The sequence below is a fragment of the Labeo rohita genome, chromosome 8 (genome assembly GCF_022985175.1).
Source record: "Labeo rohita strain BAU-BD-2019 chromosome 8, IGBB_LRoh.1.0, whole genome shotgun sequence".
NCBI lineage: Eukaryota > Metazoa > Chordata > Actinopteri > Cypriniformes > Cyprinidae > Labeo > Labeo rohita.
This window is the reverse complement of record NC_066876.1, coordinates 22860873-22883857: the sequence shown is the minus strand read 5'-3', so window position 1 is coordinate 22883857 and position 22985 is coordinate 22860873. Positions and strand designations below refer to the sequence as shown.

At 37.9% G+C, this 22985-nt stretch overlaps 1 protein-coding gene across 1 annotated transcript in view; it reads left to right on the top strand.

The window, feature by feature from the left end:
* Positions 1-1259: 1259 nt before the first annotated feature.
* nfic (nuclear factor I/C) overlaps positions 1260-22985 on the top strand; it is a 121563-nt gene continuing 99837 nt past the window's right edge. The window contains 1 exon segment of the mRNA XM_051117666.1: positions 1260-1878. Coding sequence (XP_050973623.1) covers positions 1849-1878 — 30 coding nt within the window. The 5' untranslated portion in view covers positions 1260-1848.

Sequence of the window (22985 nt, the reverse complement as noted above, 5' to 3'; positions counted from 1 at the left end):
AAACTTAATCTGTAAATAAAACAAAGTAAACAGTGCCAAAAATTGATTTGACCCGGGTTGGCTGTTTACAGAAATGGTAACTTTTAGCCAAGTAAGCTTGATACACTGACAAAAAAGTAGGCTATTATGTACTATAGTACTTCCATGTTTTCTTGGGTTTGCTTGCATTTAATTTAGTGTGCAAAGCATGGATTTCAGCATTACGTTATGTATCAAAATACCATCATACGACATCTGATAAAGTACTATGGTACTGCCACAGTGCTTTTTTTCTTGAATCGTCTGCCCTTGAATGGAAGCCATTCAACAACGGACTTAATAGCTATCTTAGTCACTGCTGTTGCCAACTAATTTGCGCTTGTATTAACAAATAATTATGATAATCCTGTATACTAAGATATGCTCTCTGCAGGGATATTTTCAGGAAGTACAAGACTTTCTTTCACTGTCTGTTGACCTTAAGCTTATCAAATAAGTTCAGACTTTTAAAATAGATTTTTTTAAAAAAAATAATAATAATTTAAAAGTTTTTGGGTTATGGTCGCGTGCACTGTAGTTGCAAAGTACTCAAATCTCTCTTTTTTTTTTAAATGCTACTGTGTGGCAGTTTCAGAAAAAGTTAAAGGATGAAAATATTTGTAATTACGGATATAACAGTTTCCTTAATATTTGGTTAAATTACGACATTCCGTTTCGTGACAGCTCTCTCTCTCTGGCCACAATTCACACCACAGTGCCTTCAGTGCATATTCAAGAGAAATAACAGGTGTTGTTTACACTGTTAGTTTTAATAGCCTGCCTTGTTTTACACTTTAATTTAAGTCAGTTGACGCCTAGTTTATTTGATCTCCGTGCGATCACTCCAATAGAGTGAAACTTGATTTCTACAAGGAGTTAGGTCAAAAAAAAAAGAAAAAAAAAGTAAAACTCCACAAGAATAGCTTTTGGGTAGCTACGACTGACCATCAGCCAAGCTAGTTGTAGATGACATTTACTAATTATGGTTACCGAAGTTCGTTATTTTCTTGCAGTGATTTTATAACCCCCCTGGTCATCAAAATATGCAACAGAAGAGAAAATGTGTGTACAGTTATAAAGGTGCTTTACGCGGGCTGATTATTATTATTTTTTTTAATCCACTTAATTTACATGAAGCGATAAGCCTCGAACACTTTATCATGAATGGACGCATGCATGTGCGCTCTCTGTGACGCAATGTCCGCGCTAGCCTGGCTCTAATCGCTACTTTAGCAGTGCGTGTTGCAGTAAAATTGTTTGGAATACGCGCGGGTGAAGCGCGCAGAACGTTTCTGCGTCCGAACTGTATCAGCGCGGAGGGAAGAGCGGTGCGCGCGCACTGGCGAACACGGGAGAAAGTCGTTCGCCACTTTGTTTCGCATCATATGAGCTTCAGAAACCGAGGCGAATAACTTTTTTTGTCAATTTCGCGGACTTAACGGATGCCCCCGGACAGTGGAAAGCAGAGTTAGCCTCTCTTGCTCCTTCAAGTACTTTCTTTGGGATGGGCTATTTTCATAACGTCATTTCATTCCTCCCTCTTTTTCATTTTCTCTTTCTTTGATTCTTTCTCCCACCATTTCCTAAATGGAACAGATTGCAGCACCCCACGCGTTTTCCTGCCTGCAAAGTTTGGTTTCAAACGTGTACACAATTTGCGCGTTCTCTTTTGCCGGGCGTCTCTTGATTTAACGGACTCGAAGTGGAAGTCAGAAGTGGCGGCGGTGGAAGTGTTAATCATGATGAGGCTTACCATGATTAACTGTGAAAAATGATCCACTAACTTGTCGGTGTTTTGCCACATTTCAAGTGACGCGCTCCCCTTTCAACATGATGTATTCTCCTCTCTGTCTAACTCAGGTAAAGTGCTTATTTGTGTCTTTCTGAACGAATTGCTCCTGATCCGCGACGAGATTTCAGTTCATAAAGGGCGGGCTGAGAGAACTCTGCTTCTCTTAGCCTATTTAACATCCATTCATATCACCCTAAGCTGGATCCTCAAGTGTTCATTAGTTCATTGGGTTGTTATTTATTTCTAATATTGACCTTTACAATGTAAACACAAAGTCGAAAATCAATTTGACGAGGTAATATGAGTCGTTGTTTATCGTTGTATTTAAGATGGAGTTTGTGTGCAGTGGAGTAGACATTTGAGTAGTCATCTGCTTCAGTTTTAATCATAAACAAGAAGAGAAAGTTACATGGAGATAATTAAGAAAATAAAACTTTTATTATTTCATATTATAGACTTTACTTTTGTGAAGTGGATAACAAATGTGTAAGTTTGGCCTGTATGTGCACATACAGTTCAATTCATGCGTAGCGTCATGAGAAATGCATTAGTAATGTTTATATTCTGTGTCAAGGCTGTTAAACCTTCCACGGTTTTATTGATTACAAAGTATATAAAATTCCAATACTTTGAGAGAAATTTAGAATGATATCTATACAAACCCAACTTCATTACTGTGCTTTCAGCTTTTTACTTGTGCACTTTTTAAGTTTTCCACTAATAGGATTTAGCAAAAAGTTGATTACTGAAATATATATATATATTTTTTTAATCTGTGAAATTTTAGACTGCCAGTCACCTAAAAAGAGATAAAGAGCATTCTGGAAAGAATAACATTGACTTGCCAGACATCTGCCTTTTGCTTGTAATTTATCAAAATTCATTTGAATCCCGTATTGCTTGATAGCTGAGTCAGTTAGAAAATATTTTAGCATTTTGTGCACTGTAATAATGCCTAGGCTTTAAGTAAATGTGATAGTATTTTTGTCAGCAGTCTGAATTGAGGCGGGCACAGAGGGTTTTTAAGGTCACTTTACTGTCTCAAATTGCCTTGGTGTATATTGACATGAGTCACTAGGATGGCTGATGATTGCTTTGACCTTGGCTTTGATGAAAAAGTTACCGCAAAAGGAAATAATTTCGCTTTAGTTTGTTTTAAATTTCAGATCGTTTCAGTAAGGCCACTCGTCTGATTAACCAACATCCACTTTTTAGCTTAGAATCTTACATAATATTAATAATAATAATTTGAATATAAAAATACAACTTAAAAGTTGTTGCAAGTTAGCAACTGTAGATGATAAAAGAGATTTTGTGAGGAGAAAAAGTTTTTGTTCTCTGCTCGGTAAGAAACTTGTTCCATATGCTTGATTCGGAAAAACGCCCATACTTACTGACAGACATAATGACAATCCATTATACCTGTCAATCTGACACTTAAAATATGTAAATAGCAGCTGTTTTTGTAAAGGTCAAACTTTTTGTTGACAGTTTATCTTGTGGTATAATTAAGTGCGTAGTTTATATCAAACTTTATTTGAATAACTGCCTGGAAAACCTTTGGGATTTGGGCTTTTAAGTCCCACAAATATGTATTGTACTTTTCAGCTCTAAGTGAATGTGTTCAAACAGGCAACAGTACAAATACACGCCTCACCCTCCAGCGCTTGAATTTATTATTAAATAAATTAGATGGGGCTATGTTTCAGTGCTCACTGTGTTTTTTGGTTCTTTACAACAGACGCTTGTTTCAGTAAACTCATAATATACTGTGTAAACATGAAGCAGCCATAGTCCACTTGTAGAGTTGTGTAACTTTATCAAATGCAGTTTTAGTTGAAAAATGTAAAATCATAAAACTTGTTTAAAAATAGCATGTTGATCTACAGGTTGCCATAAATATTTAAAAATGGAATAATCTCCGCTACATTACAGATCTGGGTTGTGTAAGCCGTACTGTGAGCCAGCAATGTGGAGGCCTTTGGTTTTCTCTGTAACCGCTCGGCATGTCCACTGCCTCTTTGGGCTCACTGTTGTTGCTGATAGGATAATGTAATGTAGCAGCCTGCAGCGTTCGAGGGAGAGCGCGCAGCATGCACAGAGGTTCTGGCCGTTTTCTGAGTGAGTGTGTTGGGCTGTGAGAGAGAGAGAGAGCGAGAGGGACGCATGAGGCGTGTGCCAGACTCCACCGCAGTCCCGCTGGCAGCTGGAGGGGCCTTTCGCTCGGAGCTTCGCAGGCGCTTCACAAAACAGTTTTTCAGCTCCGAGCCTGTTCCGTATGCTGTCATTATAACAGTTCTGTCTGCATTGAGCAGCAGCCGTCTCAAACTTTAGAGCTGGTGGAAAAATATCATTTTTTTGACGTGCACTTTTGACGTTTGGTTTTTATTTTTTAGTTGTTTTAGTTTTCTGATTCTAAATTCTATATATAATGTGCACGGCATTGCACTTAAATATAAATGAAAAGCTACGCACAACTATTTCATTGCTAAATGCTTTATTGGAAATTATTTTGCAAATGTACCAAACTCATTTTATTTATACGTTTTTTGTAATCCAGATATTCACTGATCAAATGTATTCAGTTTGGACAAACCCAGTTTGAAGCATATTTGCCAGCAGTGTAGAGTAGTATCAGTGGGAGATCTGAGAGGCTCTATTCCCCTGAGCTGGCAACATGCTGTCCTGCCCCCATTCCTCATCGATTCATTCCGTTAGAGCCGCAATTAGTCCCCCCCGGAAAAGGAGAGGACGGCCGATCCAAGCGTCGAGCCTTTCTGAGAGACTCTCGCTCGACTGCGCTGACCGACAAAGTACTATAACATTTGAAATTGTGCTGATAATGAGACCTGGTCTGCGTTGGTTGTTTTTTACGAGAGCATTTTAGTTTTCATATTTCCATGCAAAATATTTCAGACCTTTTCTCTCAGTTGGGCTTGGATATATACATGTTTTGTTCTCCTGCACAGTCATAGTGCACAGTATGTAAGTTTTGCTCATCTTTGTGCATGGCAAGCCAGTCTAACTAGGTCCTGATGTAATGAGCACTGAAATGTTCTCCACCCCTCTCCATGGTCGGGCACTTTGCGTTTGAAGTGCCGCTACTGGGCTCTCAAACGGCCCAGAACACCCCCGCGGTGTAAATCCACCGGTCCTCTCTCGGCCAGCGTGTGTGTGCGTGCGCCAGCTCGCCCGAGGGTTTTTTTTTTTTTTTTTTTTTTTTGTCAGGAGAGAGTGTTTGCTCTTTCGCTTGGCATGCCCCACTTTCGTCTGACAGCCCTGAGTGGCACAGTCATGGTCGCGTCCCAGCTCGGCAGCTCCCAATGTGCCCGTTTAACAGATTAATTAAGCTGTTTTGATCACCCGCTCTTCCTCGCTCGCCATCCGGCCTGCAGTTTTTTAAACTTTCGTCTGCTTATTCGTGTCAGGGAGCGTTTTGGAAAAAAGGGTCAGAATCTTAAGTGGAGCATTAGCTTTCATGTGTTGATCCTAGTGGCTGATATTCATTAGAGGACATCGAGGAGATTTTTTTAAGGGGAGGGGAGAGGAGAGGAGGGGAGTCGGGCACAAAGAGTAGCCTCAGTTATAAAGGCCCGAGCTCTTGGCATGAGTAGAGGACTTCATGTGGCCAGGGCTGGAGATGTCTGTGGAAGGTTGGCTGCGTTTCATATCACACCCAGGTTCCTCTGCGAGAATGGTGAGCAACCCTAAATATTTACTTTATGAAGATGTGTTTGAATTCCACCTGAGCCCACAGCTTCGCTCTCTCTCTTATCCATGCCAGTGTATTACAGCAGAAAAGAAGTTTATTTTTGTTGTTTTCTAGATGAGATGTGGTCCAACGAGTGGCTGAATCACCCTCTGGAGTCTCGTTTTTGAAATGAGCCTTACAAAAAACAGCTCAAATCCCCAGAATAGATTAATCAACCGTGCAAAGACAAAATACGGCTTATTCCGCTCCGCAAGTACCTCTGCGTTAAAAGAGATCGTATAATTCATAGTACGAGTCTGTTCAGAATGCTGTTACCTGACAAGAACAGACCTTTGCAGATCTATATTTTTTATTTTCTGTATATTACGGACTTAGAACCTGGCAGGTCCGCTGCTTTGTCTCCAGCAGGGAGAGAGTTTTCGTCTTCTGCCCCAAGGTTTGGAGTCACAGTAGTAGGTCATTTTCAGAAGAACCTCCGCTCTTGGCAGAGACGGCTCTGCTGGGAAGGCTTTAAGAAATGTTTCCAACTGGAAGGCGATCAAGAAGAGCAGTGCTGGCGTGGCAGGGTGCAGCGGGCTGTTTATTTAAAAGATCTCTAAATCTACCTCTGCTTCTCCACTACTGTGGCGGTGCTTTTCCAGTCACACATTTGTTACCCGGATTTGATTTTCGCCACAAGCCTGACACTTGATTACATTCTTTGGTTGTGCCTATTACTATGCGAATGTAAGAAATACTGCGTTGTGTGTTGTTTTTGTAATGTAGATTAAAATCATATGCTCTGCAGAGTAGCTTGTTCTGATCCAAAGAACAAATATTTTCAAATGCATTGTACAAATGAATATATGTGACAGTGGACCACAAAACCAGCCATAAGTAGCACGGGTACATATGTAGCAAAAGCCAAAAATGCATTGTATGGGTCAAAATTATTCTTTTATGCAAAAAATTATTAGGATATCAAGTAAAGAATGTGTGAAGATATTGAAGATATTTAGTAAATTTCCTTCCATAAATATATCAAAACTTAATTTTTGATTAGTAGTATCCATTGCTAAGAACTTTAAATGTGATTTTCTCAATATTTAGATTTTTTTTTTTTTCACCCTCAGATTCCAGATTTTCAAATAGTTGTATCTCGGCCAAATATTGTCCTATCCTAACAAAAGCTTATTTCGCTTTCAGATGATGTGTAAATCTCAATTTCAAAAAACTGACCCTTATGACTGGTTTTGTTGTCCAGGGTCACATATATATATTTTTAAGTATTATATGTATATGCAGTTTTATTTTAGATAGTTAAGTAGATAGCTAGATTTATTGCATTATTGCATTTTTTTGATGGAAGATTGTGCTTTAACCTATTCTGCGATTGAGCCTGAACAGATGCGGGGGATTTTTTTGGCCGACTCTTCCTTGCCTGCTTGCACGAGTTCTGCAGGCAGCTCGCTGTGCCTGATTTACACCTCTCCGCTGCTCTCCAGAGCTGCTGCTGGAACACTACGCGATACGATTCCCTCATTTGTGACGATGCAGGCAAATAAATTGTGAATGGGATAGACTTGCTGTTTTTGATTGAATGCCACTGAGAGCTTTGTGCCTTTGTTTTAGCTTCCCTATAGGTGACATGACAGGGTTATTGTAGGACAAATGCATGTTTGTCTGCATTTTCTGGTGCAGAAATATATATCCAGACTAATGTTTTTAATAGTCGGGCCATTATTGAGCATCATTAACTTAAGTAGCGTTAAAGAAATGTTTTTCTTTCATTTTCCCACACGTACACAGTTTGTATTGTAAGTCTTGAGAAATGGGAGTAAATATTACAGAATATAATTCCTCAGCTCCTCATGTTCCACAACTTTACCCGCATGTTAAATGGAAGCACAAAGACGCATGTCACTAGACGCATTCCTCATGAACCATAATCCATCAAGAGGATCTTCTGTGTTGCAAATGGTTTGAAAGGGTCGTTGAGCAAGCTTTCACTCTGTATAAGTGTGTGCGTCTGGACCGCAGCTGGAGGAAGATGCCACAGATCTTGTGGTGTAATGGAGACTCTCCAATACTGCAAGATAAGCAACTTGCTTTTTTGTGCATTGAATGCAAAGACTAAGATCCCTGTGGCCTGGAGTAGAGCTGGGCTTTTAGATCACGTTCTTTCCCAGCTCTGAGATGTCTAAAATCAGATAGAGCGATGCTATCCTCACAGATTGAGCATATAGCTGTCGTTAATTAATAAGTGTGTGTGGTGGGCTGAGGGGGTGGGAGATGACAGAATCTGTTGTGTTATTTTACAGGGAGTTGATGTATCCTCCCTGATGGGCTTTCAGGTTCTCAGCCAAGACAATAATGAGAATGTTTATCACTGCACGTGCACGCTCGCTCAGTCTCTTTATTGACAGCTCTGATTCATGCGTCCGCCCACTCACTCCGAGCTGCAGGTTAAAACACCTTCGTGGAGAAAAAGGACGATCTAGATCCTGATATACTAAGAAAGCCGCGCGAACAGAACCTGTAAGGTATGCCGCTGGGGTTCTGATGCATTGTTCATTGTTTTCGCTGACATGCGATTGAATAATGACCTGTGGCGATGAATTTAATTTTGTTTTGCAGGAACTTCAAATAGAATGAAACCTGTGGCATTCTTGCATTCTCAATTACACTCTAGTGTTAAACCGCCGTCGTCTTTATCTCATCGCTGGAAGCTTCTAAAACTCCTCAGTTCTGATCTCGTGAGATAACGTTTCACGTTGAGTCTGAGTGACAAAACATGCAAATCTGTTTGTGATTCTTGAAAGAGCTTTTTTGGACATGTATGTGGTGAATTACACCGTATAAATGCATGAATAGCTGTCATCGCTGAGGAAAGCTCCTGGTGTCCAGAAAGAAGACAAAGAGAGACGGATAGGTGGGGAAAGCTGTGTGAATAGCCCGCTGGACTTTGTGGCATTGGCAACATTGGAAACTCTGTCTCTCTATCACTCTCTCTGGACGCAAAATCATGTTCTAGGCACGCAGCCCAGATATGAGTTAAAATCCTTGTGCTTCTCCAACAAAGAAATATTAAAGTCAAATCATAGGTAAATTATTTCCCGCTCTTGCACTTTGGGATGCAGTGACATCAATTTGTTATTTTGATAAAGGGCAGGAGCTGCCTTAAAACGCACCAGAGCAACACTTCATCACAATTTGAGGGCTGCGTTGGAGAAAAGAATGTAGCTGCATGGGATCATTTCGAGGAAGGACAAAAGAGAAAGAAAGCTTTTGTATTAGTAGTGTGCAGGAGGATTGGCAACTTCTGACAGATGATTAGGGCTTGATAGCTAAAAAGCTTCAATATTTTTTGTGTTTTCAATATTTTCAGTGATCTATTTTCAAATGAGTTTTTTTCTCCTTTATCAGGAAGCCTTTTGTTGGCTGATTCACATTTGGCTTGAAAAATATTTTTTCTCCCAAACATTTTTTGTAAATATATGTGAATATTTAGTATGTTGTCCTAGTGCAGCCATACAAGCATAGTGATTGGTCAAAACTGGTAATACCTTATCGTCCCGACTTTGACTGTTATCTTTTTGATCACTGGTAGTTAATCTTGCCGCCTCCGTGAGAGATACTGAACATAGTACATCCGTTCAACTCTGCTTTGTCTTGTGGCAGATGTTGAAGTCCATGCTGACGTGCTCTTTGACCTTTTTCTCAGTTTGAGGTGTTTCTCTGCATGTGCGTTTCATTCCTGCCTCACACTTATCGCAGATAAACAAGACTCAAAGGTGTCAAAACTGAAAGTGGAGACTAGCTATAGGCCTCGGATATATATATATGTATATGTGTGGGTGTGTGTGTGTGGGTGTGTGTGTTTGCATACTACAGGCCTAGACAGATATCTCTATGAATTAGGATCGAAGCCAAACAGAGCAGTGCTGGGAAAGCAAGAGGACACGTCAACACTTGGCTATGACCTAATATGACTCTGGCTTGCTGCATGGCAAAAGTGGGGCAGTGACTTTTTTGCAGATCGTACTCTGAGCAACGTGCCAGTTTGGTGAAAATGCTTAATTCATTTGCTTTTAATAATGGGTTATGTGCCGTTGCTTTTGTAGACTGCCGTAGCTGAATTTCTTGAAGAGATGCGTGTGTGAAATTTACATTTCATTTACATTTATGCATTTAGCAGCCAATTTAATCCAAAGTGACTTACAAAAAAGGAATGTAAACAAATTGTTACAGAGCCAACAGTATTCACAGTAGAGTTTAGTTTTTGTTGATTTTGACAGTTCCCAGCAGGCACACAACATCATAAGATGTTGATTTTTGGTTAAATTCCGATTGCGAGGTCGGGTGACCAAAATTCAATATCAGTTCAACGTAAATTGTCAACGTGTCAAATACCGTCATCAGCTGATGTTGATATTTTGTTGTTTTTAGATTGTGTAACGTTACATTGACGTCCGGTGCCTGCTGGGTTGTTTTAGGAATTGTCTTCTGCTTCTGAAGAATATTGTGTACTTGAGTGTTTTTGGCATGACAGTGTTTGGGTAAAGAATTTCTGAATGAAAAAGTGAATGATTCATCAGACCTTTGATTTTGAAAACTGTGAAAGTTTAAAGTTGCAATTATCTTTCCTGTGTTGACAAAGTATTTCCTAATGAAACAAAGTTTGGGCAGGGCCTTTTTTTCTAAATTTATGTAGATAATTATTCATGTGGTAAACATTATTTAAATAAACCTAATTATTTAAAGAAAAATAAATAAATGTTATTTTATTAAGTTAGTTTGCAAAAAGAATTTGGAAAGACATTCTTATTTAGAGAGCATCATAACAAAACTAAACATGGACTAAAATCCACTAAGTTTGATTTTATGTGGTCTTCAAGCTGTGAGACAAATTTAAGGAGAAATCAGAAAGGGCCTCATTTGCAACACGTGTCATCTGTGAAAGAAGACTTTTGCGTGGTCTGAGTGTGGAAATGACATTTAATACAGCTTCTAAAAAGCATTGTTCACCACTCCTCGGCTCTCACAGAGGAAGATGAGAGGGTTTTTAGTGCAGGCTTTGTTCTTAAGCTCTGTACGGGGCCCTGTTGTGGCATGACTTGGATTATGGAGATTAGCAGGCTAGCTGGTTATGTAATTGAATGTAACCGTGAGGAGAGTGAGGGAAAAGGAAAGCGAGCATGAGCGAGAGAGGCGTACAGAGAGTAGGAGAGAGAAAGCACTTTACCTTCATTCAACCTTTTTGGGTTTTTTTTTTTGTTTTTTAGTGGTGCAAGGTTAGAAAAGGGTCAGGCAGGTTTTGGCTTCCTCTTACTCTTTGTTGCTGGGGGGGGCGGGGGGGAAACATTGACTTCAAGAGTTCATGAACTCTCAGAGCCCAGGTCAAAAGGTTTCCGCTTCTCTCAGAAATGATTCTCGCCTTGCTTTTGACAGACAACTGATGAGTCTCAAAATCAGTAGCGTTGAGGACACCTCACCTCTTTCGGAGGTAACCTTTTTCAGAATTCATCTGCGTAGTACTGGTATCTGTCAAATATCACATTGAACTAGATGTGAAATATTGATTTGGTTCAATGTTTTTTTAGTGTGGAATGTTAGTGAAACGCATGTAGATTTACTTTTGACCACTTTGCCTATTGGTCCATTTTAGTCTTTACAGAAATTACATGTTAATCTTTATTATTTTCTAAATTGCTAAATAATGTCACAGCCATTTTCTCAAAATAGCCGTTTGTAAATGTACCCTGTAAAATGTAATCAGAACATTGTGTTCAACTACCATGAAGTTGTCTGTAGTGATGTAATGGCATAACCAGGTCAAGCTGCCTTTTTCAAGCAAATTATCCAAGATTTTGTCCATTTGTGGAGCTTTTAAAGTGGGAAAAAAAAGATTGGACTGTATTGTGACTGATGGCGGTGAATAGGGGCTTTACAAAAGACGTTTTTTTATTTGGTGTAACTGCTGAACTGGCTAATAGCACTTCTTATGCAAACTGGAGAGAGCTGAAGCCGTCATATTTCTTTGTGAGTGAGAGCGTCTATTTTCAGTGATGCTTTAGGCCTCTTTTGCAAGAAGGCAAAGTGAGAGCGAAGATGGATTTTAGCCGACGGCATCCAGGAATCTGGATTAATTAGAAGAGATAGTCAATACACGAACAATTAATGGTCTTAGAGTCTGACTGAATGCCTGTTTGAGCCTGTTGTCTATCAGACGAATCAAGTCTTTAACAGATTTTCTCTGTGAGGACATGAGTAAAAACACACGTTTAACCCATTCACCCCAACCGGAGAAGCCAACTAGGCTAAATTAGAGTTAACTGTAGCCTGAAATTCAGTTCTCGCTGTTAAATAATTGAAATGATCTGTAACTGCCCCTTTTTGAGCTGATAAATTATTCATGCTGCTTGGAAGTAGATTTAATTTGATTTGGGATATTCAGATCTGATGTGCTCCCATGGCACACTGAGACCAAAAGATTTCTAGATTCTAGATGAGGGAAGACCCAGTTCATTTTCCCAGGATTCTCCAGGATTAGAACCGTGCTGTCAGAGAGCGAGCCGAAGCCTCAGCTAAATTCAATTACAGGGCTAATGTAATTAAACCCACAGAGAGACAGACAACGAGTCCTGCTCTGTTTTGGTCAGCCGGCGTCCAAGACCCTGCAGACCGACTGAAGGCCTCATCCCAGCCTCTGTCATCATTTCCTAATTAATTACTCTGATTTAGTAAAGTCAAATCACCTGTTTCCCTTTACGTTAGTGGCTTTTTCCATTGTTAGTGACCATGGGTTGCATCCCATTTGGGCAGATGAACCTTCACTAAGCTCCGCTTCTTTACTGTTTTTTTTTTTTTTTTAGACAAGCTTTTACAGAAACTCCAACGAGATATCATGATAATTCGTATTTTATATAAAATGTGGTTCTACAAAACATACTTTTTTAATTGCATTTTTACAGAGACTAAAACGTACAACACTGATGTATTTACAACATCTGAACATACAAATACATTTTTGCATTTAAACGTACAATACAAATATATTGGCGACCCTTAAAACTAAACAACTGCGAGGAACAGAACCAAATCCAAGCCTTTATTTAGCGAGCTTCATTAATACCCACGCTAAGCTGATGCGCTTGTTAAAAATTCAAATGTTGCCACTTCAAGAACCTTTACAGCAGGAAAATCTAACGCTCATTGGCTCTCGCCTGCATCGTCATAGATTGCAACATGGCGTGTTTTGGGGAGGTGTGTTTGAACGAGAAATGCACACCTTCACCACGTGGATCGGGATAATAATCTGGATAACATTTTCAGTGATTAACAACTTAAATTCTGCTCTGCACCCAGTGTTGCCAAGTCTGTGTTTTTCCTAGAGAATTGGGCTACTTTCATACTATTGCTACGGGTTGTTTTTGTAAATGTCCGTGGGTTGAAGCGACCCTAATAATGTAATATTTAGCCCCTAGAATGCTAATTTTACCAGAGGAACCCCACCAAAAAAAAATTTATTTTACATCCTGGAACGCGTTTTGTTGTCTCAACCTGGCAACCCTGTCTGCACCTCACACAAAACTATTGTATTCCACCAGAGAGGACTACGACTGCAACACATCGTCATTTAGATTACTTTTGATACTGCTTTTTGATACTGATATTTTTGCAATAAATAAATGATTGTGATTGCACTTATCTCTCTGTCATGTTATTCTTATACTGTACAGAAATAGTTATCTTTAGGTTTAGAGGGAGGAGTGGGATTAGCGACTAAAAAATTAATATATTATTTTTTGGGGGGCTTTTTTGGGCCTTTAATGGACAGGACAGTAGAGAGATGACAGGAATGTGCTGGGCAAAAGGAGGGGAACGGGATCGACAAAGGACCTCAAGATGGGATTCAAACTTGGGTCGCCACAAACACAGCTGTGCTATATGTCGGCGCACTAACCACAAGGCTATTGGGGCAACTAAAAATATTTTTTTAATGCTATAATATTACTAAAATGGTGATTTCCCTGCATATGTCGGTCAGTTAGATTTTAGATCCTTTTACATACGCTATAAAATGGGTAGGCTTAGGTTTGGTTGTGGGTTAATGGGTCTAAAAATCTAAATTGCTTATTGATAAAATGATACAAATGCATTGATACAAATATCTTAATCATATAAAAGATACGTAAATATTTAAGTTTTTTAGCTAAAAAAAACAGCAATTTGTACGTTTTAAACATTAAAATACATCTAAATTGTGTGTTTCAGCATCAGCAAAAATATATGTTTTGTGCTTCTAAATGTTACATACTAATACCTACATATAAACAATAGGACCAGGCTGGAATCTTTCATTAAAAATGATTTATTCAGTAAAATGTACTCACAAAGTGGTAAAAATGTAAGAGATATTATTCTTGCATGGGCAAATGGAAGGATGTCTGGCATTGCAAAGTGCCTGTGTTGTTAAATAATTTATTTAATTACGCAATAGGGTGATTAAAAAAACTGTGAACACTGCTAAAATGTTCATTTGGTGATGAGGGGAGACACATAGATTTATCCATGGTGTGTACTTCTTAATGTTTATTGAAAGTTTTGGAAAAGGGCAAAAGAATACCACGTGTATTCCCTCTGGGAACCATATGTCACACTTGTAAATGCTCTGCTTTTCCATCTTTGTGGGTAGTTTCTTTTAAATTCAGTTTTAATATCCAAACACACACAACTTTTATTGACTTATTAGAGGTATAGCAAATGGTTAATGGGTAAATTAGCAAACAAACATTCTTTTTACATTTTAAAAGGCTTTAGTATTGCTGTGAAAGGTCCTGCTCTTAAGCATTTGAGTTTCTCTTATCTACATGTGATCATATTTGCTTGTCTTATATTCATCCATAATTAATATGCTTGTATATGCTGAGGTCTTGTTTTTCTGTTGTTCTGTTGTTTTATGGTTGGAAAATGTAAAATCAGCATGTTTGCCTTTAGATCTGGCTGTTATATGAAAGGTGAATATTTGATCTTATTTGAGGTTGCATTGCACATGCTGTACAACTGTCTAATCTTTTTCAGAATAACTCAGCTCGACTAGCAATATTAGTATGGAAAATGATAAAATCACCTCGACCGCAACAACTTTTTTTTTTTTTTTTTTTTTTTTTTTTTTTTTACTGGATGGAAATACTGTGCTTTTTTTCTTTCTTTCTGAATCCAAGAGATGACTTGTAGAATGGAAACTCAAATCTAAGATACCTTTAACATTATTAAAACAATCAGTTGAACAGAATTTATTCAGAATTTAAAACATATGTAATATATAATGGAGAAATAGTATTATTTTTTTTTTTTCATTTTAATGATTTTGCAAAGTACTATGTTGGAAACTTGCATAAAAAACAAACAAAGCAATATATATTTACCAAAATAAGAGGGATCATATAAAATGCATGTTATGTTTTTTTATTTAGTACTAAACTGAATAAGATTTTACATTTAAAGATATTTACACATAGTCCACAAGAGAAAATAATAGTTGAATTTATGAAAATGACCCTGTTTACATGCACTGAATTCTTAATACTGTGTTGTTACCTGAATGATCACAGCTGTGTTTTTTTTTTTTTTTTTTTTTTTTTTAATTTAGTGATAGTTGTTCATGAGTCCCTTGTTTGTCCTGAACAGTTAAACTGTTGTTCTTCAGAAAAATTCTTTAGGTCCCACAAATTCTTTGGTTTTTCAGCATTTGTCTGTATTTGAACCCTTTCCAACGAGTTTATGATTTTGAGATCCATCTTTTCACACTAAGGACAACTGAGGGACTCATATGCAACTATTACAAAAGGTTCAAACGCTCACTGATGCTCCAGAAGGAAAAACAATGCATTAAGAGCTGGGGGTGTATATTAAATATCATGTTTTTTTAATTTAGTACTGCCCTTCAGAAGCTACAGAAGGTTCTTACATTTCCCAGAAGACAAAATAAGTTAAATTTACCCTGATCCTTAAATTCAAAAAGTCCTGTGTTTTTATAATGCACACTAGCCATTGTCAACATTACCGAAGCGATGAAAGCTTTCTGTACCTAAATTAATGTATGTGATGATCAAATGAGCAAAACAGCTGGATTATAGTGTCCAAACACACTCACTCTCTTTTGTATTAAAACTGTGGGATTAAGGTTGCAAGGCAGTCACTGAGTATGGCACGGCTTTCCAAGATCACTGCAATCAGCCTGATTGAAAACATATAAGCGCTTCCGACTGAAGCTCTGTGATTGGCTGTATTTAACTGTAACAGTTGCTTTACCAGGTGTGCATCCAGCTCAGTAGTAATGCACTTGAACTGAGAGGTGTGGCTTGGCTGTTTATAGAGATATAGAGGCCTAAGTGCACTGGTGTGCTCATTGTGTGTACACGCGCGTGTGAGGGCAGGAGGGATAATAATCTGAGGTTACCTGAGGTAACTGTGTCATTGTTTGCAGACGTCACATGGTAGGATCCACAACCGACCTCTTCTCGGTTCAGCTGTGGGCATTGTCCCGGGACCTGTCACATGTGGTGTTCGGGTAATCTGAGGTCCTCTATGGATTTGGTCTTGCGGACAAGGGGTTCACCCATAAAAATATTTGTCCCAGGCTCTGTGTTTTTTTAGAAACACCTTTCATTATATTTCACTACATCTCTGTTTTATTTTTGTATGCAGTAATTTAGTGTAAAAACCTGCATCTAATTCACTAATCACCCACAATCTATTTTAAAGGAATAGTTCATCAAAAAATGAAAATCCTGTCTTTAATCATTAATGATATGTTGTTCCAAACCCCTACGATCTTCGTTCATCTTCAGAACACAAATTAAGATATTTTTGATGTAATCCGAGAGCTTTCTGACCTTGCGTAAACAACAACACAACTACCATGTTCAAGGCCCAGAAAGGTAAACTATCAGACCACTGTCAAGCCATTGTTCAAAGTTATATATATATATATATATTCAAATGCATTATCCATTACTGCATCCTGTTTGCTTAATTCAAATTTGCCACTTATAGTGCCAAGGCCCTGAGTTTGATTCCCAGGGAAAATGTATGCCTTGAAGGTGTGTCACTTAAAAGTAATTGAAGGTAACTGATTAAAAGTATGTAAATGATGCATTCAGTGTCTTTCTATTGCCTCTTGTGGAAAACAGAAACACAATTTCACTTTAAAGACATGTTTCTATTGATCATGGCAGCTGTTATTCATCAAATGATGATCAACTGAGGGAGAAGAGTGTTATAACTGGGCATTTATCCAGATGGCTGGTGTAGACGATCATACTTACGGCATTTTAAAGAGCTGATTCAGGTATCTGGATCACAGTGGTGCAGCGATGTTACAGATTTTGGCAGCCTTAACTGATTTGCATAAATCCTTTAGTGAATTAGCCACTAGTGAATTAACGCAGACAAGTGCAACACAATACATTCGTTAAGCTAAACCCAGAAAACTGCGCAGTTTCTTAGCAATCTAATCAGTTTGATCTAAAACACCAGATGCACTAGACAGTTGGTAGTAGATTTGTCAAGTCAAATGCAGGTTGATGGTTTCTCGTGTGTCTGACTAGAAGATCCTGGGGTCGTGACCTTTGTAAACTGGCTATTGAGAGCGAATGAAGGCATGAGCCAAGCTTAAGCTTGTCTCTGCGGTCAGCTGGGGCCTGTCTGCTGAGGGAGAGAGAAAGAGAGCGAGAGACATTCAGATTCATGCAAAGATTGGGTTTGTAGTTCGGGTGACCCAGCGATCCTCTCTAATCCTCTATAATGGATGCCTATTGTTCTGGCATGCAAAGGTCATAGCTCAAGTGGAGTGGGTGCATTGCATTTTCCAGACAGCTTGCTGCTCTAATTTACCCTTACGAGTCTGGAAAACTCTCGATGCTGGAATCGCCACTCAAACTGTCTGAGACACTTGGCTAATGGGGCTCCTGGAGAGCGATGCTGTAAAACACGTTTAATAAACCCCCAAACCTTAAAGTCGATGTGAAATCTAAATGGATCCTATTTGGTTTCGTAATACAGTTTTCTAAATTTTGCGGACTTAATCAGTGCATGCGATTCTGATGAAAAATGTTTTTTGTAATCTTTCTTTAAAATGTAATTACTTAAAAAATTCTCCTTTTTGACAGATGTCACTCAAGTCATGCAGACTTTTGCCTAAATATACTGTAAAATTATTATTTTTTGCAATATTTTATTACTTAAAAGTTTTATTAAAAGTATTACTTTTGAAATATTTTCTTGTATTTTGAGCATTGTTTTATGATACTATTGTGTATGATGTTTGATGTTTGTTTTCTGATATTGTTGGATTTAATTTTTGTAAATGGTACTATATAAATGATTGGACCCATAATAGCAAATAAGATATTCCATGTCAATTCAACAAGAGGTCACCGGCTATTTTTAATATTATTGTATATATTTAAATATTTCTCCTTGTAAACAAAATGCATGAATGACATAGAAAGCCAGATATTAAATGTCATGGATGTGCTGTATATTTACTAAGTAATTCACTATTTTGTATAATTTTCACATTGGATATAGAGCCAAATTACAGGTGGGTTAAAATGCCTTTTTTAATAATTCTTGAATTTTAATCTGCTATTGGCATATAATACAACAAAGATTGCTAAAGTCAACAGGTTTTACTAATAGACCTATCAATCTCTGTGTAAAAATAAAGTAATAGGATGCTGCGTTTTCTAAAAAGTAATTTTCCCTCTTGAATTTTGGCTTTGAAGCTCAGGTAAAAATAGTCATGTTGACCCTCCTCTACAACATAGTGGATTCCTTAATAAATATTCATAAAGACATCTAATATTTTGGATTTTGTCATTCTTTAGAAAAAAATCTGAACAAAATCAAATATTTGAGCTGGGGAAGTTTGTGAAATTTGGTTGATTTGACATTAAATAATCCACATAGCAATAGTTTTGATGCCTTTGGTATACACTGAAATGGTCTTGAGGTTGAAATTATTTCCTCAAAAATTCCTTGTGGATAAAACCAAGTCCTGCCCTACATTTTTACGCATTGAATATCCTGTTTTGCTTTGAAATATGTTAACAGAAGTCAAATGGGTTGTAAATAATATATCGACAGCCGTTCAAAATAATGCTGGACTGGATCATAAAACTGATCATAAAAAAAAGAGAACGACACAGAGAGTGAAAGTGGTGGAGTGCAAGTTGCATTGATTGACACTCAGACAAGAGCTTTGTGTGGCTTTGTGATTCAACTGCGCAAATCAATTCTGTGAAGGCACAGCTGCTTCCCAGGAGCACGGTTATGCCCCAGTCCCTAATGATCAAACAGCGTAAGAACAGACTGTGGCCTGTGTGTTTGTTAGGGAGTGTTTGGGCTTGGAGTCACTGGGCTGTTTGTATTTGCGGTTCTGCGGTCAGCGCGTATGCTAAGACGATGAAGCTGCAGCTGTCCCTTTCTCTAAATGTGTGAATGGGTGGAGCGAGGGGAATGAACTTTTTCCACCAAATTGCAGTGGACAGGAAGACAAAGTAGATTATTAATAACTGCTGGCATATTTGTTTAAAGGGGATATTTAACAACAGCGTTTCAACAATAGTGATTGATGACCAAGTCATCGATCAAATGCACCCTAGTTCACTATAATTGTGTCTTATTGTGCATAATTCATCACTTGGTGTTATTCTGAGGAAAAAGTGTTTGTTTTTATAATATTCATGATCATTTTTCTCTGCCTCTGAAATGACTTTTACAGATGGCATAATCAAGGCTGCATGAGTGGTGAAAAATTGTAGCTAATAATATCATAGGCCACTTGTCATGATCCAGTCAAATCCAGTGGATAAAATTAAGTCTCATCCTAGTTTTTATTCCACTAATGTTCTATTTCGCTTGGAAATAGGCCTGCGTTTCATTACAAAAGCTAAAAGCACTGCAAATTATGATTTATGTAATATTTCAAACACGGAAAAGCTAGCCACATGCTTTCTGCTAAGCAACAGATTGTGTAATAGATGTGAAATGGGTATATATCTTTCTCCCAGTAAAAAGTTGAAACATACGTATTCAAAAAAAAAAAATAAACTAACGATCTCCCTGTGTTTTCTCCATGTAAACTCAGTGTTATTTGTCATTTGCAACCCATTTTGTAATATCACATGTATTTCTGAGTGAAACAGGGTATTTAATGAGAAGAAATGCATTGCAGAACTTGATTTTATCCGATGGGAATTGATTGGATGTTACATACCAGAATGGATCAGTTTCTAAGTATCTATTAGTCTGCTGGTCAACAAAGTGATTTCAGTGCAAAAAGGAAGTCAGTTTGGTGAAAGAGCATGGACCGATGAATCATTCACAATAAAATCATGAATGTGCGTTAGGAAGGTACAAAGGGTCAGTTTTGCCTTTATGTTAAAGGGATAATTTACCCAGAAGTAAAAATTCTGTGATTAATTACTCACCCTCATGTCATTTCAAACCTGTAAGATCTTCTTTAATCTCCGGAACACAAGTTAAGATATTTTTGATGAAGTCAGAGAGCTTTGTGACCCTGCATAGACAGTAGCGCAACTGACACGTTCAAGGCCCAGAAAGGTAGTAAGGACATTGTTAAAATAGTCCATGTGACATCAGTGGTTCAACTTTAATTTTATGAAGCTATGAGAATACTTTTTGCACGCAAAGAAAACTAAAATAACGATTTTATTCAACAGTTTCTTCTCTTGCGTGTCAATCGACGCACATTCACGAGAGTACCACAACATTGCTGTCTATGCATGGTCAAAAAGCTCTTTTTAATTTGTGTTCCGAAGATGAAAGAAGGTCTTACGGGTTTGGAAAAAAACGAGGGTGAGTAATTAATGACAGAATTTTCATTTTGAGGCGAACTATCCTTTTAACTGAATTAGAGAAGAAGAGGTGGAAACTACATTGTGCCTCATGCATGAAGCACAAGCTGAACTGTGTAAATAATCTGTAAAATCTTTTTACGTAAATCAAATGGAGCAATGGTTTTATGAATGATTTAACCTACATAGAAATTCGTTCTGTGCATGTATTATAAATAAGGCCAAATAAGGAAAAATACAAAGAGATTTCTCTCTAATTTCAGGGAAAATAATTGACCTTTGCACAGCATCACAGAAAGTTTGTAGTTTGTGTATTGCGTGGGTAAGGTGCGAGGTGTCTAACACCTCCCAGAGCTTCATTTCTTTTGTCCTCAGTCATTTAGAAACCAGGAAACTTGGGGACATTTTTACAACTGGCAACCCCTTCTGCAAATGAGCCAAGCAACTGCTGAGTGGAAAATACCATACGGGTGAATTCTTTGCACGCACAGTTATACTTTCGTGTTTCGTGAGCATCAATCTCTGCTCAAGTCAGTGCACTGGAGGTTGTTTGAAGCTTGTCAGGTTGCTTACTACATAGTAAAGACACCACTAGACACTTTTACTATAAGAGATGACATTTTCCCATGTTTCAACAATGTTTTTGATTGAAGGCTCTCATTCTGCCTTCCCCCCACTCCTCTTAGTTCTAGCAGACACATGAGGAACCAACTCTGGGAATCACAAAGACTTGAAGATCTAGTGGTTGTGAGGCACTAATTGTCGCATAGATTGAACCGTGCATAATTATCCTCTTCCGTCTTTGTTTCAAACCCTAAAGGAAACAAAACCTCTCTTGTATCATCAATGAGAGGTTCATGGCATTTCAGATGCTAATGGAACAGGTGCTTTTAGCTGTCATGGGAACATGAACCCTATGACTTTATTCAATGATAGGAAGTCACATGCATCTTTTAGAGTATGTTTTAGCGTATGAAGAGATACATTCTTGTTTTTTCTCTTTGTCCTTTGTGCTTATGAAATGAAATTTCCCACCGTCTTTTTGCCCCACGTTATCAAAAGCTCTTTTGTTTTCAGTAGTTGAACTCTTCATAAATGTAAATTAAGGGAAGCATTTGGGTACATGAGTTTTATTTAGTTATTTATGATAATATTTCATTTTCGCCATTTGTAATTTGTAAATGTCTGGCTTTCATTCTTATCCACGTCTAGCTATTTTTATTTCTACAAAACAGCTCGTTTTGCTGCTTGATACTGCAAATTGGTGTGTCTATTCATATATTTTTAATTTATTATCTTAATTATGAACACACTAGTTTGTAGTGCAAACAGTTTTACCGTTTACTACATGTTGTTATTCTTGTTATTTCCCTATAACAGCTAATAAACCTAAAGTCTTGCCAATAGACTTATTTCCATTTTATAGTAGCCTGTTTTTAGATTTTAAGGCTTTAGTTTAATTGATTTTGTTAAAACTGTATGTCTAATTGGTGTGTAATACTATATGTTGACTTGTTGGTTGTTCATACAGGACGTGCTCTTGAATTTCATTTCATTTCAATTAGTATTTGTTTATCATAACTGTCGCGCAAATGCAAACTGGCATCTCTGGCTACTGCACCGTGTGTTGCTGTTTATAGCATTTTGCTATGTCACATTTTAATTAATTTTTGCTCTTGAAATAAAAATGTCACATTAAATAGAAAGAGCAAACAGCGTAACCTAAATACCACTGCAGCACATTGTCCACACACTACCTTTCCTCCTGAGAGAGGTTGGTTACCCAGCATCCCCCTCCCTCCATTATGATGCTGCATGGCTGAGGGCTGACTCAGCGGTTGTGCAGAAAAGAGAGAGTGAGGGAGGAAAAGAAAGATGCAGTGTGAGTCACAGAACATCCACTTTGATCCACTCAGCATTCAGAACCTCATCTCCCATCAGCCCGCTGGGCACAGAGGAATAACCTACTGCAGTGTTCTGTGCCTTTGATAAGCTCTCAGATGTATCCAGTAGTGTTTAGAAAGGAAGACACACAAAGGACTATTGAGATGTAACTTGTCCAGGTTAAATTGTATATTCTTCAAAGCACATGGCACTGTTTTTATTTTAGCATTTTTTTCTTCAGCTGCATGTTGACATTGTGGACTAATAGTTCACCCCAAACGCATAGTTCACCACAAAATAAAGCATTTTTGTCATTAATTAATCACCCTCATGAAATTCCAAACCTGTAAGAATTTTCGTTCTTCTTCGGAACACAAGTGAAGATATTTTTGATGAAATCCAAGAGCTTTTGGATCATGCATAGACAGCAATGCAACTGAGACGTTCAAGGCCCAGAAAAGTAGTAAGAACATTGTTATAATGGTCCATGTGACATCAGTGGTTCAACCTTAATTTTATGAAACTACGACAGTACTTTTTTTTTTCTTCTGACATGACGTAGCTTTATAACATTACGGTTGAACCACTGATGTCACATGGACTAACCGGTCACAATAGTGACGCTGAAGAACGTTATCATTTATAAAGCTCTAAATAATATTACTGACTGGTGTTTTAGTGCATTTTCTGCAAATATGGAAAAAATAAAAGG